This window comes from Hippopotamus amphibius, chromosome 17, assembly GCF_030028045.1.
Source record: "Hippopotamus amphibius kiboko isolate mHipAmp2 chromosome 17, mHipAmp2.hap2, whole genome shotgun sequence".
Classification (NCBI taxonomy): domain Eukaryota; kingdom Metazoa; phylum Chordata; class Mammalia; order Artiodactyla; family Hippopotamidae; genus Hippopotamus; species Hippopotamus amphibius.
The window spans coordinates 26043738-26063696 of NC_080202.1; the positions used below are offsets into that span (position 1 = coordinate 26043738).

At 48.8% G+C, this 19959-nt stretch overlaps 1 protein-coding gene across 9 annotated transcripts in view; it reads right to left on the bottom strand.

Annotated features, from left to right (window-relative positions):
• LPO (lactoperoxidase) overlaps positions 1–17737 on the bottom strand; it is a 41936-nt gene extending 24199 nt beyond the window's left edge. The window contains exons 1-7 of one of the 9 annotated variants that reach the window (XM_057714519.1): positions 17717–17737; positions 15729–15791; positions 8553–8630; positions 7273–7360; positions 2372–2532; positions 897–1014; positions 331–460 (exon numbers count right to left, since the gene is read on the bottom strand). In XM_057714519.1, coding sequence (XP_057570502.1) covers positions 331–460; positions 897–1014; positions 2372–2532; positions 7273–7360; positions 8553–8628 — 573 coding nt within the window. In that variant the 5' untranslated portion in view covers positions 8629–8630; positions 15729–15791; positions 17717–17737. Of the gene's footprint in view, positions 1–330; positions 461–896; positions 1015–2371; positions 2533–2877; positions 3084–7268; positions 7361–8552; positions 8742–8792; positions 8840–12523; positions 12708–13646; positions 13950–15728; positions 15792–16690; positions 16984–17716 lie in introns of those variants that run through there. The other 8 variants (XM_057714516.1, XM_057714522.1, XM_057714515.1 and 5 more) reach the window with 8 other exon arrangements.
• Between the last annotated feature and the right edge of the window lie 2222 nt (positions 17738–19959).

Genomic DNA, 19959 nt, shown 5'->3' on the forward strand with positions numbered 1-19959 from the left:
TGGGGCAGGGCAAGCGCTAGCAGGATGGGGCAGGGAGGCCATCTGCCTGGGAGACCCCAGGGTACTTGGCCTGACAGCAGCTGGGACGTGCTTATCACGTTGCGGGGCTCCGGGGACCCGGGCTCTGCTGCCCTCTAGTGGCATTTTCGGAACACCACCGGGGAGCGAGTCTAAATCTCCGTCTCCGGATGCGGTTCTACCGCGCATCTGTCCTCTCACCTATTTCTTCTTCCTTTCCTTGTGTGTTTGGGGGAGTGCATCCCTTCCCCTCTGACTCCCATCTTTCACCCTCCTGCTCGGGGCTCGCCCCCACCCCGTGCCCGCCCTCACCAGCGGGAGAGGGAAGCCGTTCCGCTTCTTCCCCCGCGTCCAGCCGAAGGGCAGGGAGAGCCCGTCCTCGTACTCCGCTGGCAGCCAGCGCGCCAGCGCCCTGTTGGACGCGCCCAGCGCGGGATTCCTCCTGAAACAGCAAGACCGGCCCTCAGCCTCGGCGGGTCCTCTCCGGGGTCTGCTTCTCCGCAAACCCCACGGGGATCCACTGGGGAAGGACCCTGAGCCTCTGCGCAAGGCAAAGGGGGGCGGAGGAGGTGCCTCTCAAATGTGGGGTGTCTGGCCTACTCCCAGCTCCGAAGGTGCGGGGCTCCTCTGCTCTGGGGAAAGGTACTCCTTCCAGTGGGATACAGTGGTCTCTTTAGAAGGTGGGGAAGTTAAGGAGGTTCCAACAGAACCTATTCCAGCGGGACGCTAGTACAGGAAGGTAAGACATGGGAGTTATAACTGTAATGCCCAAATGGCAAAGCCCCTGGCTGGGCTGAACAGGGCAGGTGGCCTGGGCAGGTAGGCTGAGCAGGTAGGGTTGGGAGAACCTGTGTCCTAAACCCACCATGGCCGCTCACCTGTTATTACAGTCTCCCGTGATGGTGCGGTAAGGGCTGTTCAGGTCACACTTCGCCAAAGGAACTGGGGCACCACAGCCCACCTCCCAAGAGAGGGCGGTCAAGTCCAGGCTAGGATCTGAAAGAGAAGGGATGCCAAAGGGGCTGAGTTCTTTCTCCCTTCCGAGGCCCTGAGGGGAGGGTCATTTTTTGAACTTGATTTTTTGGGGAATACATTTTACATTCTAAGTAACCATTTCTCAGGGGGTTTCTCATTTAATCCTGACAACCCCTTAAGGTAAGAATTTTAATTCTCATTTTACAGAGAAGAAACTGAGACCATAGTGCCCATGAGACTTGCCCAAGGCCACACAGACAGTAACAGTCTCCAGAATTGTTAGGAATTCTTTCTTTGTCTATCAGATCATGTGAATCAACAGATCCTTCTTTTAGAATGAAGATATCCCTGAGAGGTTAGGTCCATGTTAGTTATGAGTTAGTTTGAGAAGATTGCTTTTCTTCTAAAGCTCCACTGACATCTAAAGTCCCAAGCACTCAGGAATCTAGATAGGAAGGGTGTGGGGAAGGGACAGGCCATTTTTAAGTGAGGGGGGCTGTGGGCTTTGGGGGAGTCACACAGCGGGGGGCTTTAGGCATCCGAGGCCTCCACGTGGGCACAGACTGGAGAGCCGCCACCCTCCCAGTGCAGCCCGTGCTCCGATCTGGTGCCTGCAGGGAAAGGAAGGCAAGGGCATCTGGCACTGGGGGGCTTCTTCAGGGGGCGCATCTGTGGAAGTTGGCAGGGGCTGAGGTTCAAGCCCCAGCACCTTTTGAGTCTCAGAGTCCAAAGTGCTCCCTACTTCTCCCTACCGTGTCCTGGTTTCCTTCTTTCGGAACTTTGGAATTTGCCCAAGTCCTAGGCTGGGTATCTTCCCCAACTTGCTGTTTTCCCAGGGAGAACCCACAGCCTCTTCCTCTACTCATGACCAATCCCCTTCCTCCATGACCCTCCGTGAACTGTGACATTTGGAAGGGGGTGGGGTGGAGGGGTTGAGGAGGTCTCGATCCGTCCATCAGCTCATTGTTTCAGCTCCACGGTATCCAGAGTAAGAGAGACAGCTCATCACCTGTGACATAATCCCCATAAATCCCTCCCCCCCCACAGGTGGCTTAAATGTCCCCTTTGCAGGAGGAAGTAGTGACACTGTGGCATCACAGGGAGCCTGTGTTTATTAACTTTAGTCCTTCCTGTGGACAGAGGCCTTACAGATGGTGTTATAACAAAGGGCACGACGTCCCCTCACTTGGAGTTGGCAACGTGACCCTGCTGGGCCTGAGTTCCTTTCTCTGCAAAAAGAGCATTGGCCTGGCTCTCCTCCCAGCCCCTCCTTGCTCTGCTGTCCGCGATTCCGAGGGAGAGAGAGGAGATGGCTTCCAATAGGAACTGCAGCTTTTGGTGGCTTCTTGCCATCAGAGGGCTGGTGGGTTTTCTGTACCTGTGACATTGGTCAGGGTCGCTTTCTGCCTCAGTCTCTTTAAGGACTCCTCCCACACCTGCCCGCAGCGGATGGCTGTGCGGGTCCGGCCCTTGGCGTGCTTGAGGTATTCCGAGAACTGTCGGGTGGTGGGCCTCTCGGAGCTCATGGCCATCTTCAGCCTGCGATGGAGAGCAACGGGGGAGTCGTGACGGGGCCCTCAGCTCTGACCCTGTAGCAGGGGTGTGAGGTGCTGTGTGTGTAGGGAGGAGCCATGGGGGTGTGGGCAGGCACACAGGAGACCCCCCCCCCCCCCCCACTTCTCAGCTCTCCTTTGATGCCTTTGGAAATCTCCTCTGGGAGGAGGAAGCTACAGTGTGTCTTTAAGCTTTGTTAAGTCTGGTTCTGAGGGAAGGCAGACGGATGGACGTGAACGCTTCCTGAATTAGAGTCAGAGGGTTGCCGCTGTGCTGCCTGCTTCCGAATCAGTTGGGGAACCTTAAATACACCTAAGTCCCAGGATGTACCTATTCAGACCGAGGAACCCGTGACCGTGGAGCTGCCCTTGTACACCAAGAATTCTGGAAATAACACGCCTATGGGCCCCAGTTCTGCCCAGGAAAGCATCCCTCATCACAGCTGGCCTTAGAGTTAGTGTGGAGTTTGTTTAGATGTGGCTGTAGCATCCAGACTCTTGCTGACCATCTCTTGGACCAGATGTTCACCCTTTTTATTCTTAATTTCCTGTGTAAAAAAAGAGAAGCCAAAAACCCTTCTACTACTAAGAAGTTGGTGATCAAGGGCAAGGTGGTGTCATGAAAGTCATGAGAACCCTCCCCCACCTCTGTCCCTCCGTTTCCTCATGTGTGAGGCGAGGGATGCTATGAGAGGATCTTTACGGCTCTAAGACTGAAATTTAGGAAATGGTTCAAATTCTCACAAAGATAGCCCTGCTTTTGGGATACACTTCACAGGCTGTAACTCCTGGCCTGTCAGGTTATCAACTCTTCTTTAAGTGTGAGGGGGCCTGGTGTAAGCCTGACTTGGGTGAGCGCGCAGGCATAAGGACTGTGATCACTGAGCTCTAATCACCAAGCCTGACCACTTCCAACCTTCCCCCAACCTTGGTAAGAAAGGACCCAAGAAGGGACTTCCCTGGTGGTCCAGTGGTAAAGAATCCACCCTCCAGTGCAGGGGACATGGGTTCGAGCCCTGGTCAGGGAACTAAGATCCCACATGCCACAGGGCAACTAAACCTCAACTAGAGAGCCCATGTGCCACAAACTACAGAGCCCATGCACTCTGAAGCCCACCCAGCATAACCAGAGAAGAGAAAACCTACATGCCACAACTAGAGAGAAGCCCTCACGCTGCAACAAAGAGCCCACACACCGCAACAAAGAGCCTGTGGGCTGCAACCAAGACCCGACGCAGCCAAAATTAAATAAATAAATAAATACATAAATAAATAAATAAATAAAAAGAAAGACTCCAAGAAGATAAACCAGGCTGCCTTTTGTTGCTGTTGCAAGAGACATCATGGCCCAGTGGCCCAGACTGTTGCAAGTCCAATATGGTAACCACTAGTGCATGTGGCTGTTTAAATGAAAATTCATTCAAATTAAACACAATTAAAAATTCAGTTCCTCAGTGGCACCAGCCACATTTCAAAGGCTCAGTAGCCACATGTCGTCAGTCAGTGGCTCCCATATTGGACAGCACTGACCTAGAGTTTGAACCCTGGTTCCGCCAGGATTGGTTTACAGACATGACCTCTGAGCGACCTAGACTCACTGTGTTACTTACTTCGGGGCCTTGCCTGTGCCCTTGGGACATGCTGGCTGGCTTTGACTCCTGCTGCCACTTACTAGTTGTGTGCCTTTGAGCAAGTTACTCGACCTCTCTGTACCCAGTGTCCTCATCCATAAAATGAGGCTAGTCAGGCTATTGGATCATTCTGACCTCAAAGACAGCTCTTCCGTACAGTTGGATTTAGCCCTTCCTAGGATTTGGGGGCGGAAGGCATGTGAAATGCTGAGAGCTGTCTCTGGCACAGAGGAAACACTCACACGTGCTAGCATCAGCCATCACCGTCATCAGCCAGGTCCCAAAGGCGTGTTACTGGGCCTCCCAGGGCGCCTCACGAAAGGTCCCATGCAAGGTCCTACCTGCTCCTGCCTTTTTCCCCTGGCCAGGGCTCTGCGTGGTCTCCTGCCTGACCTTGACTCACCAGGGACTTACCTCCTGCTCTGCCTCAGGGCCGGGCTCCATGGGAGCAGACAGGCCTGCGAGGAACCGTTCTTCCATCTCCAGGCCTCCGCCCTCGTCCCAGTCCCCTCCTCTCCCATCTGGATGGCCGCAGCAGGCTCCTAAGGGGGCTCCTGCCTCCTCTCCTGTCCTTCTCCCATCAGCTCTCCACCTGGCTGCGGGAGGGAGCTTTTTCGAATGAAAAATAGACCAGGCCGCTCAGACTGAAGCGCTTTCTTGGCTCGCCCTGTGACATGCGTGAATCCATGGGCTCACTGCCTACATGCTCGCAAAGGTGTGCAATCTTTGCCTCTATCTAGTTCCCAGATATTTCCATCCCCCGCAAAGGGGACCCCACACCCGTGAACAGTCGCGCCCAATCCCTCTCCTTCTCCCCCAGCCCCTGGCAGCCACTGCTCTGCCTCTGCCTCTGGCCCTCAGGCTCCACCTGTGTGTCCTCTTTTCCCACCGCCACCACCAGCGTGGGCTTTCTGTCTGTTTCCTGAGCACCCTAAACTCTTTCCTGCCTCCGGACCTCTGCTGCTCCCCGACCCTGGAATGCCGTCCCCCTGGCTCTCTTTGCGGCCAGCTCTTTACCCTCCATCAGGCTTCCCTGCTCCCGGCACCTAGAGTGGCAGCCGTTGCTCTGTTTATTTCCTTCGTTGTCCTTATCACAGACTGTGAGTCGCTGGATTGTTTGTGTGTATGTGAACAAGATGTTTCAATGTGATTCTTTATGTCTCCATGAGGCCCCTAAATCCAAGAAATAACCAGTGGGGATGAGTTCCAAGGCAGGGCGGGTTGTCGAGGTGCTGAACACGATCTCATGGCTTTTATTTTTCCCCCACCTTGGGCTATAAAAGGATTGACCTTAAGGAGGGAGTGAGCATGTTCCTCTGGAGGTGGGTGCTGAAATACCGGGCATTTCCCTCCCGCCACCACGGGGCTTCCTCTTTGCACTCAGTCTAGTGACAAGGGCCTTAAGAGGAGGAGCCCTCTGTGTGTCCTGGAGTTGTGGCTGATGGTGGACACCAGTCCCAAGAACCTAAAGAAAACAGGAGAAGAAGAGGTGGCTGGCGCTGTGCACCTAACAGCAGAGTGAGCCAGACAGGGCAGCGCTGGGCCCCCAAAGCTGCACATCCTCCAGCAGCAGGGCGAAGCTTTGAGTCTTCTGGAGCTGCTTTAAAGGGGACCTGGCTCAAGATGGGGTGGGGAGGGACGAAGGAGGGAGCTACACGTTTCCAGGCTGAGCGTTGGAGCTGTGAGCTACTGGTCAGAAACGTCTCTGGGTCAGAGAGTTGGCTGCAGAATCTCTGAGAGCCGGAAAGTACCCAAAGAGGGAGAGAGCTTCTGATCCCCCAACCTCCACCCCCAGGCACTAAGTTGTCCAGGCAACTTAGACTTTGCCATCCTGTTCCTCCCCCAGCCTAACCCTAAGAGTCAGGATCCTGGGCTGGGGGATGAGGAGAAGCCTGGGAGAGAGGGATGGGCAGCCCGCAGCCCTTCTCTCGCTATAACAGCCTAAAGTAGCTCTGCGCGGAGGCAAGTGAGAGGCTCTGGGCTTCGTCTTCTGCTGACGTTTGAGTTCCTGAAAGGACACTGTTTTGGGGCTCGAAGTGATCAGAGCACATCTGGTCATCTAAACGTCAGCAAAAAAGTTACGGGACCTCTTGGGAGAGTTTATGCAAGAGCCGGGGAGGAATGAAACCCCAAGTCTATGTAAAGGGACAGCAAGAGGAAAGAGTAAGGTTGTTTTCTGCTCAGTGAAGTGGCTACTCTTGTTTCTCTGCCTCTCTAGCATGGGCTTCCTGAGGGCAGGGGCCCAGTCTGCATTGCTTATTTCAGGAAACCCAGCCCCTGTACGTGGTTGGGTGGTGGCTGACGCTGCTGGTATCCTGCAGGTTCCCCGAGTGCCTTTGGGTCCATTTATAGGGTTGGTGTGTCCCTCCCCTAACTGCTAGGGTGTAGCTGCTGATGGCTCATGCCTGTAACTTTCTTGGGCAATTGCCTCTGAGTCAGTGGGGCTCCCCCTCTGCAGGTGCCTGGGAGTCACACAGCGTGCGCCGCCCCCACCTCAATGCCAAGCTTGCAGCACGTCTGGCTGATGTCAAGGACCCCTTTGGCAGGTGAAAGCTCTACTCCTTTGCTTGCCGCAGGACAGGCTCTGAGGTGCAGCCTACACTCCAGATCTCCCTGTGGGGTCCGCTGGGGCTTGGCCTTAAACTGCTTCCCTGCTTAACTCCTACTTTCCTTCTCTCTGGCCTCCCTCGCTCACTCTGCTACAGCTTTCCTTTTAGATTGCTCCTCAGTAAGTCACCTGCACGTGAATCCAGGTCTCAGGTTCTGCTTCTAGGGGACCTGGCCTAAGTCATGTTGAACGAATGGAGAACTACGGACAGGCTTTCTGAAACTCTGGAATGCACGGCCCACTTGGCCACGGGGAAGAAAGTGCTTATAGGATCAGATGAAATATTCCCTTCGAGGTAACTTAGAAGCTGAGGATTTTAGGAGTTGTGGGCTTTTACTCCTACTTGCCCCATACTTGCAGGTCTGGGAGTGGAAGGGCGGGTTGTATAATTGCTTTGGCTCATTGGCTTGTCAGGACTGGCTTAGATATGCTTCTCGTTAACAGGAAGCCTAGGAAGAAAAGCATGTTGTATGTGTGTCTCACCTACCTGGTCCGGGAATCCAGGAAGGCCTTGTTGACCTGGATCTTGACCTGATTCACAGCATCAGAGATGGCAGAGGTGCAGGTGGCCTGATCTTGGAGGGGGAGAAGCAAGGAACAGGGTGTTAGACACCACTCTTTGGAGAAGCCCTTTGTTCTGCCTCCCTCTTTCCCTGCCATTATCCCCACCACTCAAATCTGAGCAGGCAGAAGATCAAGATTAGGAAACATTCAATAGGTGGAAAAGCCCAGAATGGGAAGAATACTGTCTGATCCTCAGTAAGGTGTCAACATCACTCTTCAGGAGTCCTGTAGAATACAGTGGTCCCTCAGTATCCACGGGGGATTGGTTCCAGGACCCCCCAGGATGCTCAAGTCCCTTATATAAAACAGCATAGTACCTGTGTATAACCTATACACACCTTCCTGTAGACTTTAAATCATCTCTAGGTTACTTATAATACTTAATGCAATGTAAGTGTCATGTAAATAGTTGCCAGAGGGGGTTTTCCTTTTGTCTGGGGGGAGCTTTCTGGAATCTTTTTAAAAAATATTTTCAATCCACTGTTGGTTGAATCTGCTAATGCAGAATCTGATACAGAGGACTGACTGGACCCAGTGATGGGGTTAAGAAGGTGTGTGACCACTCAGGTTGGCTCTGGATACTGGGATGTGGGGATGTTTTTGGTTCTGGGTGAGGTGGGCCTCTAAGCAAGTCCCACAGAGGGACTGAGGTAGGGAAGGGGATGGCGTAGAGTAGAGGTGGGCTTCCTTGTTTTCACTTGTATTGGGGTCTGGAGCACTGGGGGGATCAGGATGTAGTCTCTGAACAAGGGGAATGTAGTGGCTTAAATTGTACCCCTCTAAAATACATGTCCAACAAGAACCTGAGAATGTGACCTTATTTGGAAATAGGGTCTTTGCAGATGTAGCTAGTTAAGAAGAATTCATACAGGTACAGGATTAGAGTGGGCTCTAAATCCAATGACTGGTGGTCTTATAACGAGAGGAGAGGACACCACATATGAAGATGGTCGTTTGAAGATGGATGCAGAAATGGAGTGGTGCAGCTGTAAGCCAAGGATTGCTGGGAGCCACCAGAGGCTGGAAGAGGCAAGGAAGGATCCTTCCCTAGAGCCTTGAGAGGAGCATGGCCCAGCCGACACCTCGATTTTGGACTCCCAGACTCCTGAACTGTGGGAGAATACATTTCTGTTGCCTTAAGCCCCCCAGTTTGTGGTCCTTCCTTACAGCAGCCCCAGGAAACCAGTACAAGGTGGCACTTACCATTTGTGTCAGATTCTGCAAGCTGGAACAAGGTCACGGAAGCCAAAAGGGCTGGGAGGTGGAAAAGGACCCACATCGCTGAAACGAGACCCAGGATCAGGGTGTGAGCCTTGTAGAGTCCCCTGGGGTAGGACTGAATCCCAGAAAGGGGATGGGAAGGCAGAGACAGCCCAGAGAACAGCAGACACCCTAACATTAGAACAGAGGAGGGGAAAACACAGTAACTAAATAAGCATCTACCACATGTGCAGGCCCACGCGAGGTACTGGGAGACGGAACGAGGCAGGGGTGGAAGGGAAAGACATCAGGCTTTGGGGTCAGAAGATCTGGAGTTGTGGTTATGCATTGGCTCTAACTAGCTCTGTGACATTGCGCAGGTTACTTAACTCTTGGCCTGATTGAGAGGGTTGGACCAACTCGTCCAGGATGTCCGATTCTGCCCTGACAGCCTGTGACCCCAGATCCTGTACCTGTCTTGTCACTGGTGACAAATGCAGTTACCAAACCTGGAACACGTCTTTGGAGTTTCCCTTCCTCTTTCCCCTCAGGATGTGTTGCTCCCAGAAAGCCATCCTCCTCTGGCCCAGCACCAGGGGAGTGTGCCTGAGAAGCAGACACTCAGTTCTTTCTTCGGAAGCCGGCAGGGGCTTCACCCTCCCTCAAAGAGCTGACTCGATCTCACACACGATTGGAAGTTGTGACAAAGCTCGGAGCTCCCCAGAGCCCACAGCTGTGTCCCAAGTTGCTTGGAGAGATTCCTGCTCTTGAATCAACCCCCTTATCATGAGCTTTAATGCTGAACCTAAATCATCAGATTAAAATCATGCAGCTTTGTTTGCTGACGAGGGGCTTTGGGGCTCAGAGTGTTCATTAGGTTTGGTGGACTAGACCCAAAATAACTTTTGAGGCCATGGCTTACAGATGGAGTGATCACGTATCTAGACCATGTTCTTTGCAAGAGGGCCCAGGCTTTCCCCATAGTGTGCATTCACTGGTTGGACCCCAGAAATGTCCTCAGATTGGCTGCCCCCTCTGTATCTACTCCAAGTTCCCAAAGAGAAATCACGTTTCTGGAGCTTTGCCCAAGAAACCACCCAGGTGGTCTTCCAGTCAGTCTCCAGAAAAGGAGAACAGGACAGGCTAATTTTGGCCTCCCTTGCCCTCCCTCAATCTTTTCCTTTGATCTCTGGTGATTCCCCTAATAATTTTTGTCTTGTTGAATGTACTTTTTGTACGCTGACTGTAATAAAAAACACAAAGTGTGAATAAGCGCCTCTCTGGCCGAGATTCTCCCTGGCACTTTTTTTTTTCCCAAGAGGAAAATAGTTTGACCCCCTCAGTGGGCTCCTGTCCTTACACCTCTCTGGCTCTGTGTGGTCCTCCTCTTTGTGATTCGAGGAGAGCACTGAGCCAGCAGAAATCTGCCCTTTTAAGCAAACAAAGATGACGGTTTTGGAGTAAAAAGCATCACTGATATTATTTTAAGTTGTGGTAAAAAACACATAGCATAAAATTTGCTACCTTATCCATTTTTAACCAGACAGTACAGCAGTGATAAGTACATTCACACGATGTGTAGCAGATCTTCAGAACTATTTCATTTTGCAAAACTGAAACTCTGTACCCACTAAACACTGACTCCCCCTTCCTCCCTCCTCCCAGGCCTGGCAACCACCCTATCACTGATTTTCAAGAGAGCTGATGGGCCTGCAAGTATTGACTACATTATTCTTTCAGTGACTAGTGTGTTTCATGATGAATCAAAAACAAAAAGGTGAAAGGTTAGTCTATGAAAATAGACATCATTTGAGAGGAACTGAGGAAGAAAAATATCATAGCCAAAGAAAGAAAAGATGAGACATCTTAACAGGAAAAAGTCCTCAGATGCTCATTTCTCCTCTCCTTTCCTTGGAACCCCCTTAATACTCTCCATCACTGAAAAGTGGCGGGAGGGAACCTCAAGGCCAAAGCTAAATTATTTTCTGCGTCTCGGCCATCTTTCCTGGTGGGTGTGAAGGAAGCACATGGGACAGAAAGCAGAGCCAAACAAATACGAGGTCATGCCACTGGGAAAGGGGTGTGCAGAAAGACCCTGGAGGGGGATGCCCCTGGTGGTCCAGTGGGTAAGACTGCTTGCTTCCAATGCAGGGGACCTGGATTCGATCTCTGGTCGGGGAACTAGATCCTGCATGCATGCCGCAAATAAGACCCGGTGCAGCCAAATTAAATAAATAATAAATAAGTACACAAATATTAAAAAAAAAAAAAAGATCCTGGAGGAACACTGTCTGCAGCCAGAACTGAGAGGCTCCTGGGACGTTTGATTATTTACTCACATTCTTAGCATCACGCTTAGTGCAGAAACCCTTTCCCAAGCCCTTTGATTTGCATCAAAGCTTGGAGGCTTCCCTGAGGCATGAAGCATTATCTGGAGACAGAACCACAGCCTCTGCCTCTCAAATGCCAGGCTGGTCCACAGTCCCCTGCCTCTTACTCACACTCTTTCCTATGCAATGCCCTCTCGGCCCAATAAACTCCTATTCATTCTTCAGAATCCAGGCCAAATGCCACCTTCTCTGTGAATTGTACCAGATTTCTCCAGGCAAAGTTAGATCATTCTTTTTTCGGTCCTCCCACAGTATTTTACTCACACCTCGTGTCACTGTTTTCATGTCTGTTTCCCCTATCAGACCATGAGCTCCTCAAGAGCTATGTCCTAATTTTGTTTTTTTTCCAGTGCCCAAGCTTAGTGTTGGTACATAATAGGTGTTGGGTACATGCTGAATGAATGAAATTCCCAGGGTAGAGAAGTTCAGCATCTGGATGGTGCAGACGGAGAGAGTGGTGATGGTCCCTTAACAGCCTTCTCTCACCTCAATGTGGCTACTAATCCCCTGGGGACCTTCTTAAATGCAGATTCTAACTCCGAAGGTCATAGAAGGGGCCTGAGAGCCTGCATTTCCAAGAAGCTCCAGGTGACATCAATGCTGCTGGTCTACAGATCACACTGAGTACCACAACTTCCCAGAGTCTGGCTCTCAGACTTGCTGAGAAGTCACCAAGGGGGCTGCAGGAAGGCCTGAGAAGGAAAGGCATGAAGGAATGTCCATGAATGGAAGGCATTCTGTTGACAGTGGTGGGATGAGCCAGGAGGGAAACCAACAAACTCCCCATCACCCCCAAGAATGCTCTATTCGATCTTTCTAGCAGTTCCAGTATCAAGAGGAAAATGGAAAAGGAAGAAGCTCTTATCAAGTTCTCTACAATAGAAAAAAATCTCCCTTAGCCACAGGGTCTGGGAAATGCGATTCCATAAAAAAAACAGTATGATTCACTCTTTTTTTCCCAGGATGAAACCCATTTAAACATTGCTGCAATTTGTAAATCTGATTGAGAACCAAGTGTCCACAGGACATTGGAGACCCCTGGGACTAGACATTCAGGGCTAACTAGATGCTCAGGTCTGCTGCAGATGACATGAGACACTAGAAACAAGATAAAGATCTGAGAGCTCTGGCTTCGGGAACCCTTTAAACACTACAAAACTTTCACTAGAGTGAATTTTCATTGGAGTTCATGTCCTATTACATCAGTCTCAAGAACACCACACAGAGCATCATCCTGGTACAATTTCCCCCCAACTTTCTGTGTGCCCTGGACGCATGATATCTCTTAGGCCTCAGTTCCTAAGCAGGATGGATGAGAGGAATATGGTACCTTCCAGCCCTGAGTTTATGATTCTATGGCTCGGTTTTCAGACTCAGAAAACCTCTTTGCCTCACAGTGGATTCAATCACATTCTCCCTTAGACCAGACAGGGCTAACCTGCCAGGGTGGCAGCCAAATCTGGCACCAGAAAATGCCTAATGAAAACAAGTCCAAATGCAGTACCAAGATTTCTGAGAAGACCTGAGGAAATTTCATCATCAACTTTGCAGAAACAAGGAAAGATTCAAGGTAATGAGTCTTACCTGCCGAGTGCCTTGGCCTCCTGTGGCAGCCAGAGGAGTTTTTCTGCTTGGAGGAGCTGGTCTTTTATACCGTCTACCAAGAATTTATTTCTGGGTAAGACCCAGAAGGAAAGATTTTGAGGGACTGACTGATGTGGCTTGGAGGAGACGCTCAGGTTCAGCAGGAAACACCCCGTGACTCTAGACAGATGCACGAGGAAACTGCTGAACGGCAGGGATTGGTTGTTTTTTATACCACCTCCTAAGAATTAATTTCAGGGAAAGGCCCAGGAGGAAAGATTTTGAGGGGCTGATGTGGCTTGGAGGAGGCCCTCCGGTTCAGCGGGAAACACCCTGTGACACCCGGCAGATGCACGAGGAAACTGCCGAATGGCAGGGATTGGTTCGTATACCATCACTGGCCCTGGATGAAGCAAATCCTCGTCTTCCCATCTTTCAGGTTAACTATGTGGTCCTGCTACAGTCACTGAAAGCAAAACTCCAATCTCTGAGCAGGCTTGTCCCTTTTATGCCCTTACCGGGATCTGATTAGCTCTTAAAATTAAGAACAAATGGCTTTCCTCCCTGTTCGTGTACTGCCCCGTGATCCCTCCCTTACCTTTCACCCAATCATTATAGAAGCCAATAGATTCAACTTTGGGATTTGCAATAGTTTTCAAATGTTCACTTTTTGAGGGTCAAAATTTCAAAGTACTGCTCCTTTTTGGCCACCAGAGAAGTGAGAAGAGCCCTGGACTTGTCGGGGGTAAATCCCTGCCTCTGTCACTGTGAGGCTGGGGACAAGTCACTTAACCTTCTGTTTCCTCACATACTCTAGTTACAAAACCGATGGTTGGCTTAGATGATTACTAGAATTCTATGACTTCATACCTGCTACAGGGAGAGCCATTAAAAAAAACACCAATATCCAGGAACTTACTGATTTAAAGCCCAAGTATAAAGTTCATTAGATCCATACAGGAAGGAAAAAGGAAGGTTTAAGGAAAAGGAAATTTCATGGGAGTGTATCTTATAGACAGACAAATTAAAACATAAGCCTCTTTATAAAATTATACTTTGGGTTGAAAATGCTCTGGGGTACTGTCAGAAATTCATCATCCCCAAACTAGCCCCCTGAATTTACCTTCCAAAAAGTGATATTCCTTTTCTCTGGCTGATGGAAGGTAGTTAGACGCAGCTTCTCTTGTGATGAATACGGGCAAATGAGCTGGACATCTCAAAAGAAGGCAGCTGTCCAGGAAAGATGAGTGAAGGACTTGAGGCTCTTCTTGTTTTCTTTGAAAGACATTTCCGCTTCTCTGTCAAGTTTTTATTTTTCTGACCATTCCCTCAACTCAAGGCTCTTCCCTCTGGGTTTTGTGCTTTATGAGTTAATGAAGCTGTGTCTTTAGGTGGATCTTGACCTAATTGCTTCTGAGCACTTGTATTTTCAGAGCTTTGCTGATGTATGATGATGTGTTCATAGACTTATCTCAGTTTAGTTAAATCTGTTTAGCACGGTTGGATGTCTCCGCATGAGGGAACTGGCCTGAGCATGGAGACTGGAAGACAGGTAGTCCAGTAGAAAGCTGAAAAGGCCAACATCTTCTCATATATCAGCACAGAGAGCTCCAAGATATTTTAATAATAGCAGCAGCAGGAAATACTCAATGAAGATGAAGTCCATCACTGGCGTGTGGCAGTGCACACACGCACACGCACACACACTTTCCAAGAATTCAGTTTATAAGCGAGGCTGACCTCAGACATGGCTGGCTTTCCTCCTCAACTTCCTGGAGTACAATTCTGCATGCTGTGCATATATTGCATGCTGATCAAGGGACATTCATGGTCAGTAAGTGACAAAGTGACCACTGTGTATGAGGTGGCCAGGGCCACACTGGGTCTGGCCTTCCAGCTATCTCCACCACTTCAGGTGATATCTTCTTGGAAGCCCAGTCAGTCTCTTCCTCAGCTGTCTGTTTTCGCCCACCTCCTGCTGGCTTGGCTGTCATTCACAGCTGGACACATTTTTTTTTCTTTCTTGGCTAAAATGCATTTCCTCTTGTTGGTTCTCAGAACACCAAACAAATGGGCTTCTTGTCCCCTGTATGGCTCCACGTGTCAATGTTTACCCTCTCTGGGACACATCCACCGTTCACCCGGAGAAGGGAGGAACCCAGGGGCTCTGGCGTTAGCTGTGCTGACCTTGGGAGAGGGGTGGAGATGACAGAGTTTCTCTGTCTCTGGCAGCACAAGGCCTTGGGAGGGATGGGAACATTGCCAGGCAGTCCCCTTCAGGAGGAAGAGGGATTTGTGAAAGAGAAAAGTGTCTGGGACGGTTTGCGTGTCTTCCTTAACAGGCAAGAAGAGGCCTTCTCTCCCCTCTAAGTATTTTTTAGTGGGAGGATTCCTTGGATATTTGGTGGCTTCTGAGATTGACATAACATCAGGGTTCTGATCGGTAAACTGAGTATCAATGAGTTTTTCCAATTAGCCTCCAAATGTTGGGAATGGAAGGGCTTGGTCTTATTCAGCACCTCTAGGAACCATTCTGGTAGGGTTGGCAGAGGGAATTCCCAAGAACCTCTCTGCTGGAGTGGGCAAAATATTCTTCCTTCTCTCAAATTAATCTCGAATCCTCTTTTCGGTCAAGGCCATTCTCCTATTTTCCATCAGTGTTCCATCTCTCCTTCTTTAATCTCCCTCTTAGATGTTCATTGAGCACCTGCCATTATGTGTTCTTGTTTTTTCCTTTTCTTACACCCAATCCTCCTTCTTTCCAATTAGCTTACAAAGGATGCATTTTCATAAAGTTGGCTACAAATGAAAAAGGTGTTATATCTATTCCTTGCCTTGGCAGAATCATGCAGGGACAGAACTGGGAAAGGGGACGGACAGATTTTAGAGCTCAGCCGAGACCATTTGACCTAAAATAGATCCAGACATGGTTGGGGTAGGCATGGGAAGATAAACCAACTCATTCATACAAGTCACAGACTCAGGATTTTAAACAAAGGCCGATCTCGACTTGTTATTGTGTGAGAAGTCGGGTGAGGTATGTTTTGTGGTAAATCCACAGAGACAAATATTCCAATAACAGGCCCCCTGTCACTCAACAAGCACATGCACACCACAGACACGCACACACAGATAAACACTAAGCAACAAGTGGAAATGCAAGAAACTCTGGATTAAGATTCAGGAGGTCAGGTTCTAGGCTTACCTTGCTACCCACTGGCTGTGTGACCTTGGGGAAGTCATCCTTCATTTGCAGGCCTTGATTTATCTATAAAGAGAAGTGGGTCTACTAAATAATTGTGGTGGCCCCCTGAGGCTCTGGTGTTTAGGATTCTCTTGTGAATTATCAGATCTAGAAGCTCCTAGTACCCTTCTGCTTCTACCCCACCTGTTCAATCTTGTACAGGTCACATATACTCAGGTTCTCTCTATACAAAAAGCAGATCAGAATCCTATGTTATTCTCTGTTAGGACCAGCTGGGATGGGGTTTCCTTCAGTTCTGAGGGACAGCCAGATTAAAGAATGAGAGGAGGGACTTCCCTGGTGGTCCAGTGGTAAAGAATCCATCCTGCAATTCAGGGGATGTGGGTTCAATTCCTGGTCGGGGAACTAAGATCCCACATGCCGAGGGGTGACTAAGCCAGCACTAGTCACCTAGTTTGCACGCCTCAACTAGAGAGCCTACATGCCCAAACTATAGAGCCCATGCGCTCTGGAGCCTGCGGGTCACAACCAGTGAAGAGAAAACCCACACGCTGCAACTAGAGAGAAGCCCACGCACCACAGCTAAGAGCCTATGCACTGCAACAAAAGATCCCACATGCCACAACGCAGCCAAAAATAAATAAATAAATAAATAAATAAATAAATAAATAAATAAATAAATAAAAATAAAACATTTCTTTTAAAAAAAGAAAGAATGAGAGGAATCTTGTTAAGAAAGGGGAAGAAAAATTCTGCTGGGAATGTGATCATTCCCTCAGCCACTCAAGTCAGAAACCAGAGAGACATCCCAAGTGCCTTTACTCTTTTTTTCTCTTTTCTCTTCCTCTGCCGTCCTCCCATCTCACATCTCAGTCACTGATTCCTACCCATTTGTTCTTCGTAAATCTCTTGCATCAGTCCCTTGCTTGCCCTCCCCACATTCTGGTTCTGCCCTGACTCACCTCAGTTTTGCTCCAAGATCACATCCTTCTCACTGGTCTCCCTGCCACCAATCTGCCCTATCCCTTCCTCCTCTGCACCAAGGTTTTCACTCCTGAGCTCCCTACTACCCACAGGACAAAGTCTCAAATTTTAGCCAAAGTTCTAGTCTGCCTACCCTCCCATCTGTCCCAGTCCCTTACACATCACTCCTCTACCCAAGCTCTTCATTCCAGCCAAACTAACCTACTCTTTTTCCCTAACATGCCATGTACACTCCACTCCTGCTTCTGTGCCTTTCCCTCTGCCGTCCTTCATGCCTGGCTGGCTCTCTCCCTTCCTGTCTGACCAGTATCTCAAGCCCTATCTTGTCCATGGAGCCTTACTTATCTGCCAAGCTCCAAAGAGCAACAGATATTGGTTTTCTTTTCTTCTCCTTTGCTTTTCCTATTTATTATCTCTTTATGCATCTTTCTTGTTGCCCAAGTTAGATCATAAATTCTTCAAGAGCTCTAAATGGTATTGAGCAATCAATGATATTTGTTTTAAAATGACCTTGGCTTAACGTAGTCATTCAAGTCCAAGGTCTTGGTTGTCAGTTCTAAAGCTGTTTCTGGAAATCACTCCTGGCTTGACTAAAACACTGTGGCTATTCAAAGTGTAACCAGAGGGTATAATTTCTGGATTTTTCTCTTCTCTCATTTCCCCAACTTAGAGCCCCATCTTAAGCTGCACAGAAACAGAATATTGCGCGGAACATGTGGATCTCGGTCCTTGTATAGTTGGGTGAAAACAGCAGCTCGAGCCTCTTTTCCAACATGAAGGTGGAACTTCAACGCCTATTTCCCAGATGGCGGAAGAATCTTTCAGAAGCAGCGGAACCTATGTGCCCCAGTCTTGTGAACTTCCATCTTTAGGTCTCTTTGCCAGATGGAGGCTGGAATTCTGCATGGACGCTCCTGAGAAGGCTCCCCGCTCCCCTGTTGACTAGCCCTGGAACTAGTGGGTGGTGCCCCTGGGTGCCAGGTTGTGCACCCTCTGGGACTTACCATACATGCCTGAGATCTCACCACTTCTTCCTGGGGCTCCACCCAGATGATCTGGGGGTGTGCAAAGATAACGCGCTCTGGAAGACTGGAACGGGGTGGAGGTGCTGGAGCAGACTTGCTGTAATAGAATCCCTTCTGCTCTCCTGGGAATCTGGGAAGGGCTAAGTGCTTATTTGCCTCTCACTCTTCTCATAGTGCTAAGAAGGGGGCAGAGGCCAGGAGAGGAGAGTGAAGGAGCCTTTGTCATCCTGCTTTCTTGTTCTTCTCTTAAGAAATACAGGGTTTTCAAGATGTTGTAGAATGTCCTTCTACTCTGCAAACAACAGAGTGTGGGCAATGCTTTCTACTTATTTATTTAAAAGTTTTTTTTATTTTATATTGCAGTATAGTTGGTTAACAATGTTGTGTTAGTTTCAAGTGTACAGCAAAGTGATTCAGTTATACATATACATGTATCTATTCTTTTTCAAAAAGTCTTTCCCCATTTAGGTTATTGCAGAGCATTGAGCGGAGTTTTCTGTGGTATACGGTAGGTCCTTGTTGGTTATCTGGTTTTTTTTTTTTTAGGCAAAAGCAAATTTATTAGTACAGGATTGGTTATCTATTTTAAATATAGCAGCATGTATGTGTCAGTCCCAAACTCCCAATCTATCCCTCCCTCCCCACCCTTCCCTCTGGTAACCATAAGTTCTCTAAGTCTGTGAGTCTGTTTCTGTTTTGTGAATAAGTTCATTTGTATCATTTTTTTTAAGATTCCACCATATCATATGATGTTCGTCTTTCTCTGACTTACTTCACTTAGTATGATAATCTCCAGGTCTATGCATTTTGCTGCAAATGGCATTATTTCACTCTTTTTAATGGCTGAATAATATTCCATTTTATATATGTACCACATCTTCTTTATATTCTTTATCTTGTTCATCTGTTGACTAACATTTAGGTTGCTTCCAGGACTTGGCTATTGTAAACAGTGTTGCAGTGAACTTTAGAGAGCATGTATCCTTTCGAGCCATGTTTTTCTCTGGATATATGCCCAGGAGTGTGATTGCAGGATCATATGGTAGCTCTATTTTCAGTTTCTTAAGGAACCTCCATACTGTTCTTCACAGAGGCTGTACCAATTTACATTCCCACCAACAGTGTAGGAGGGTTCCCAGCAATGCTTTATAAACATGGCTTCTGATGTACCTTCAACGAAAGAGGAGTGTGACCAGGTACTCCAGGAGGAAACAGATTCTATAATGTCTTTGATATCTCACATTTTCAAAAATAAAATTTTTATTTTAGAACAGCTTTAGGTTTACAGTATTATCACGAAGATAGTACAGAGAATTCCCATACACCCACCCCCAGTTTCCACTATTGTTACCATCTTACATCACTGTGGTACGTTTGTCACAGTTAATGAACTAATATTGTTATGTTATTATCAACTAAAAGTTTGAGATCTCACATTTTAACTTAAAAAGTCACACCTTTGTGTGCTACTCTAGAACTCATCTGTTTGTTTTACAGAATAAAAATTTTATATTTACTTAACATTAAGCTAAAATGGACACCCCAAGGAATATGAGCCATGTTTAGCCAGTGCTCTGTCTTCTTGCTGGGTTACTCCTGCTCCCCTGGGAGGTGTCCAGCCAGCTTAGGCAGCGTGAGTTGCGGAGAGTGAGCTTGGAACTGGGTCAGGAGATCTCCCTGGGTCCTGATAACCCTGCTCAGTAGCTGTGTGACCCCAGACAGTCACTCAGTCTATGAGCCTCGGCTTCCTTCTCTGGCCAGTGGGCACAATAGCACCAGCCTGTATCACAGGGCGCTGTCGGGGCCACCTGAGGTCCTGTATGCAGAGGTGGAAAGCATGATTCACAGGTAAGAGATGAGTTTGGAGATGAGTTCTTAGTCATGGGAGGTGAGCAGCTACTTCAGCCTGAACTTGTTCCTGAGATATCACGCTGTCTGCTCTCAGCCTCATCTGAATTTCTAGTCACCGAGGAGGCCAGAAGCTAAAACTAAGACGCATGTTCTCCTTGCCGGGTTGCATTTCACAGGCTGGGGGAGGAGGGGATGGGAATGGAAAGTTTCTTTTTTCGGCATCTGCTGCTGGACTTCCTGTCTGTCCTGCTGACTGTGGAGACCCTACCACCATGGGTTGCATCTGACGCGAAGGAGAGAGGTTATGGGGACTGTGTGTTCTACATTAACTTCCTCCCCAAACTCGCCAGCTCTAGTTTTTCCATTTGGGG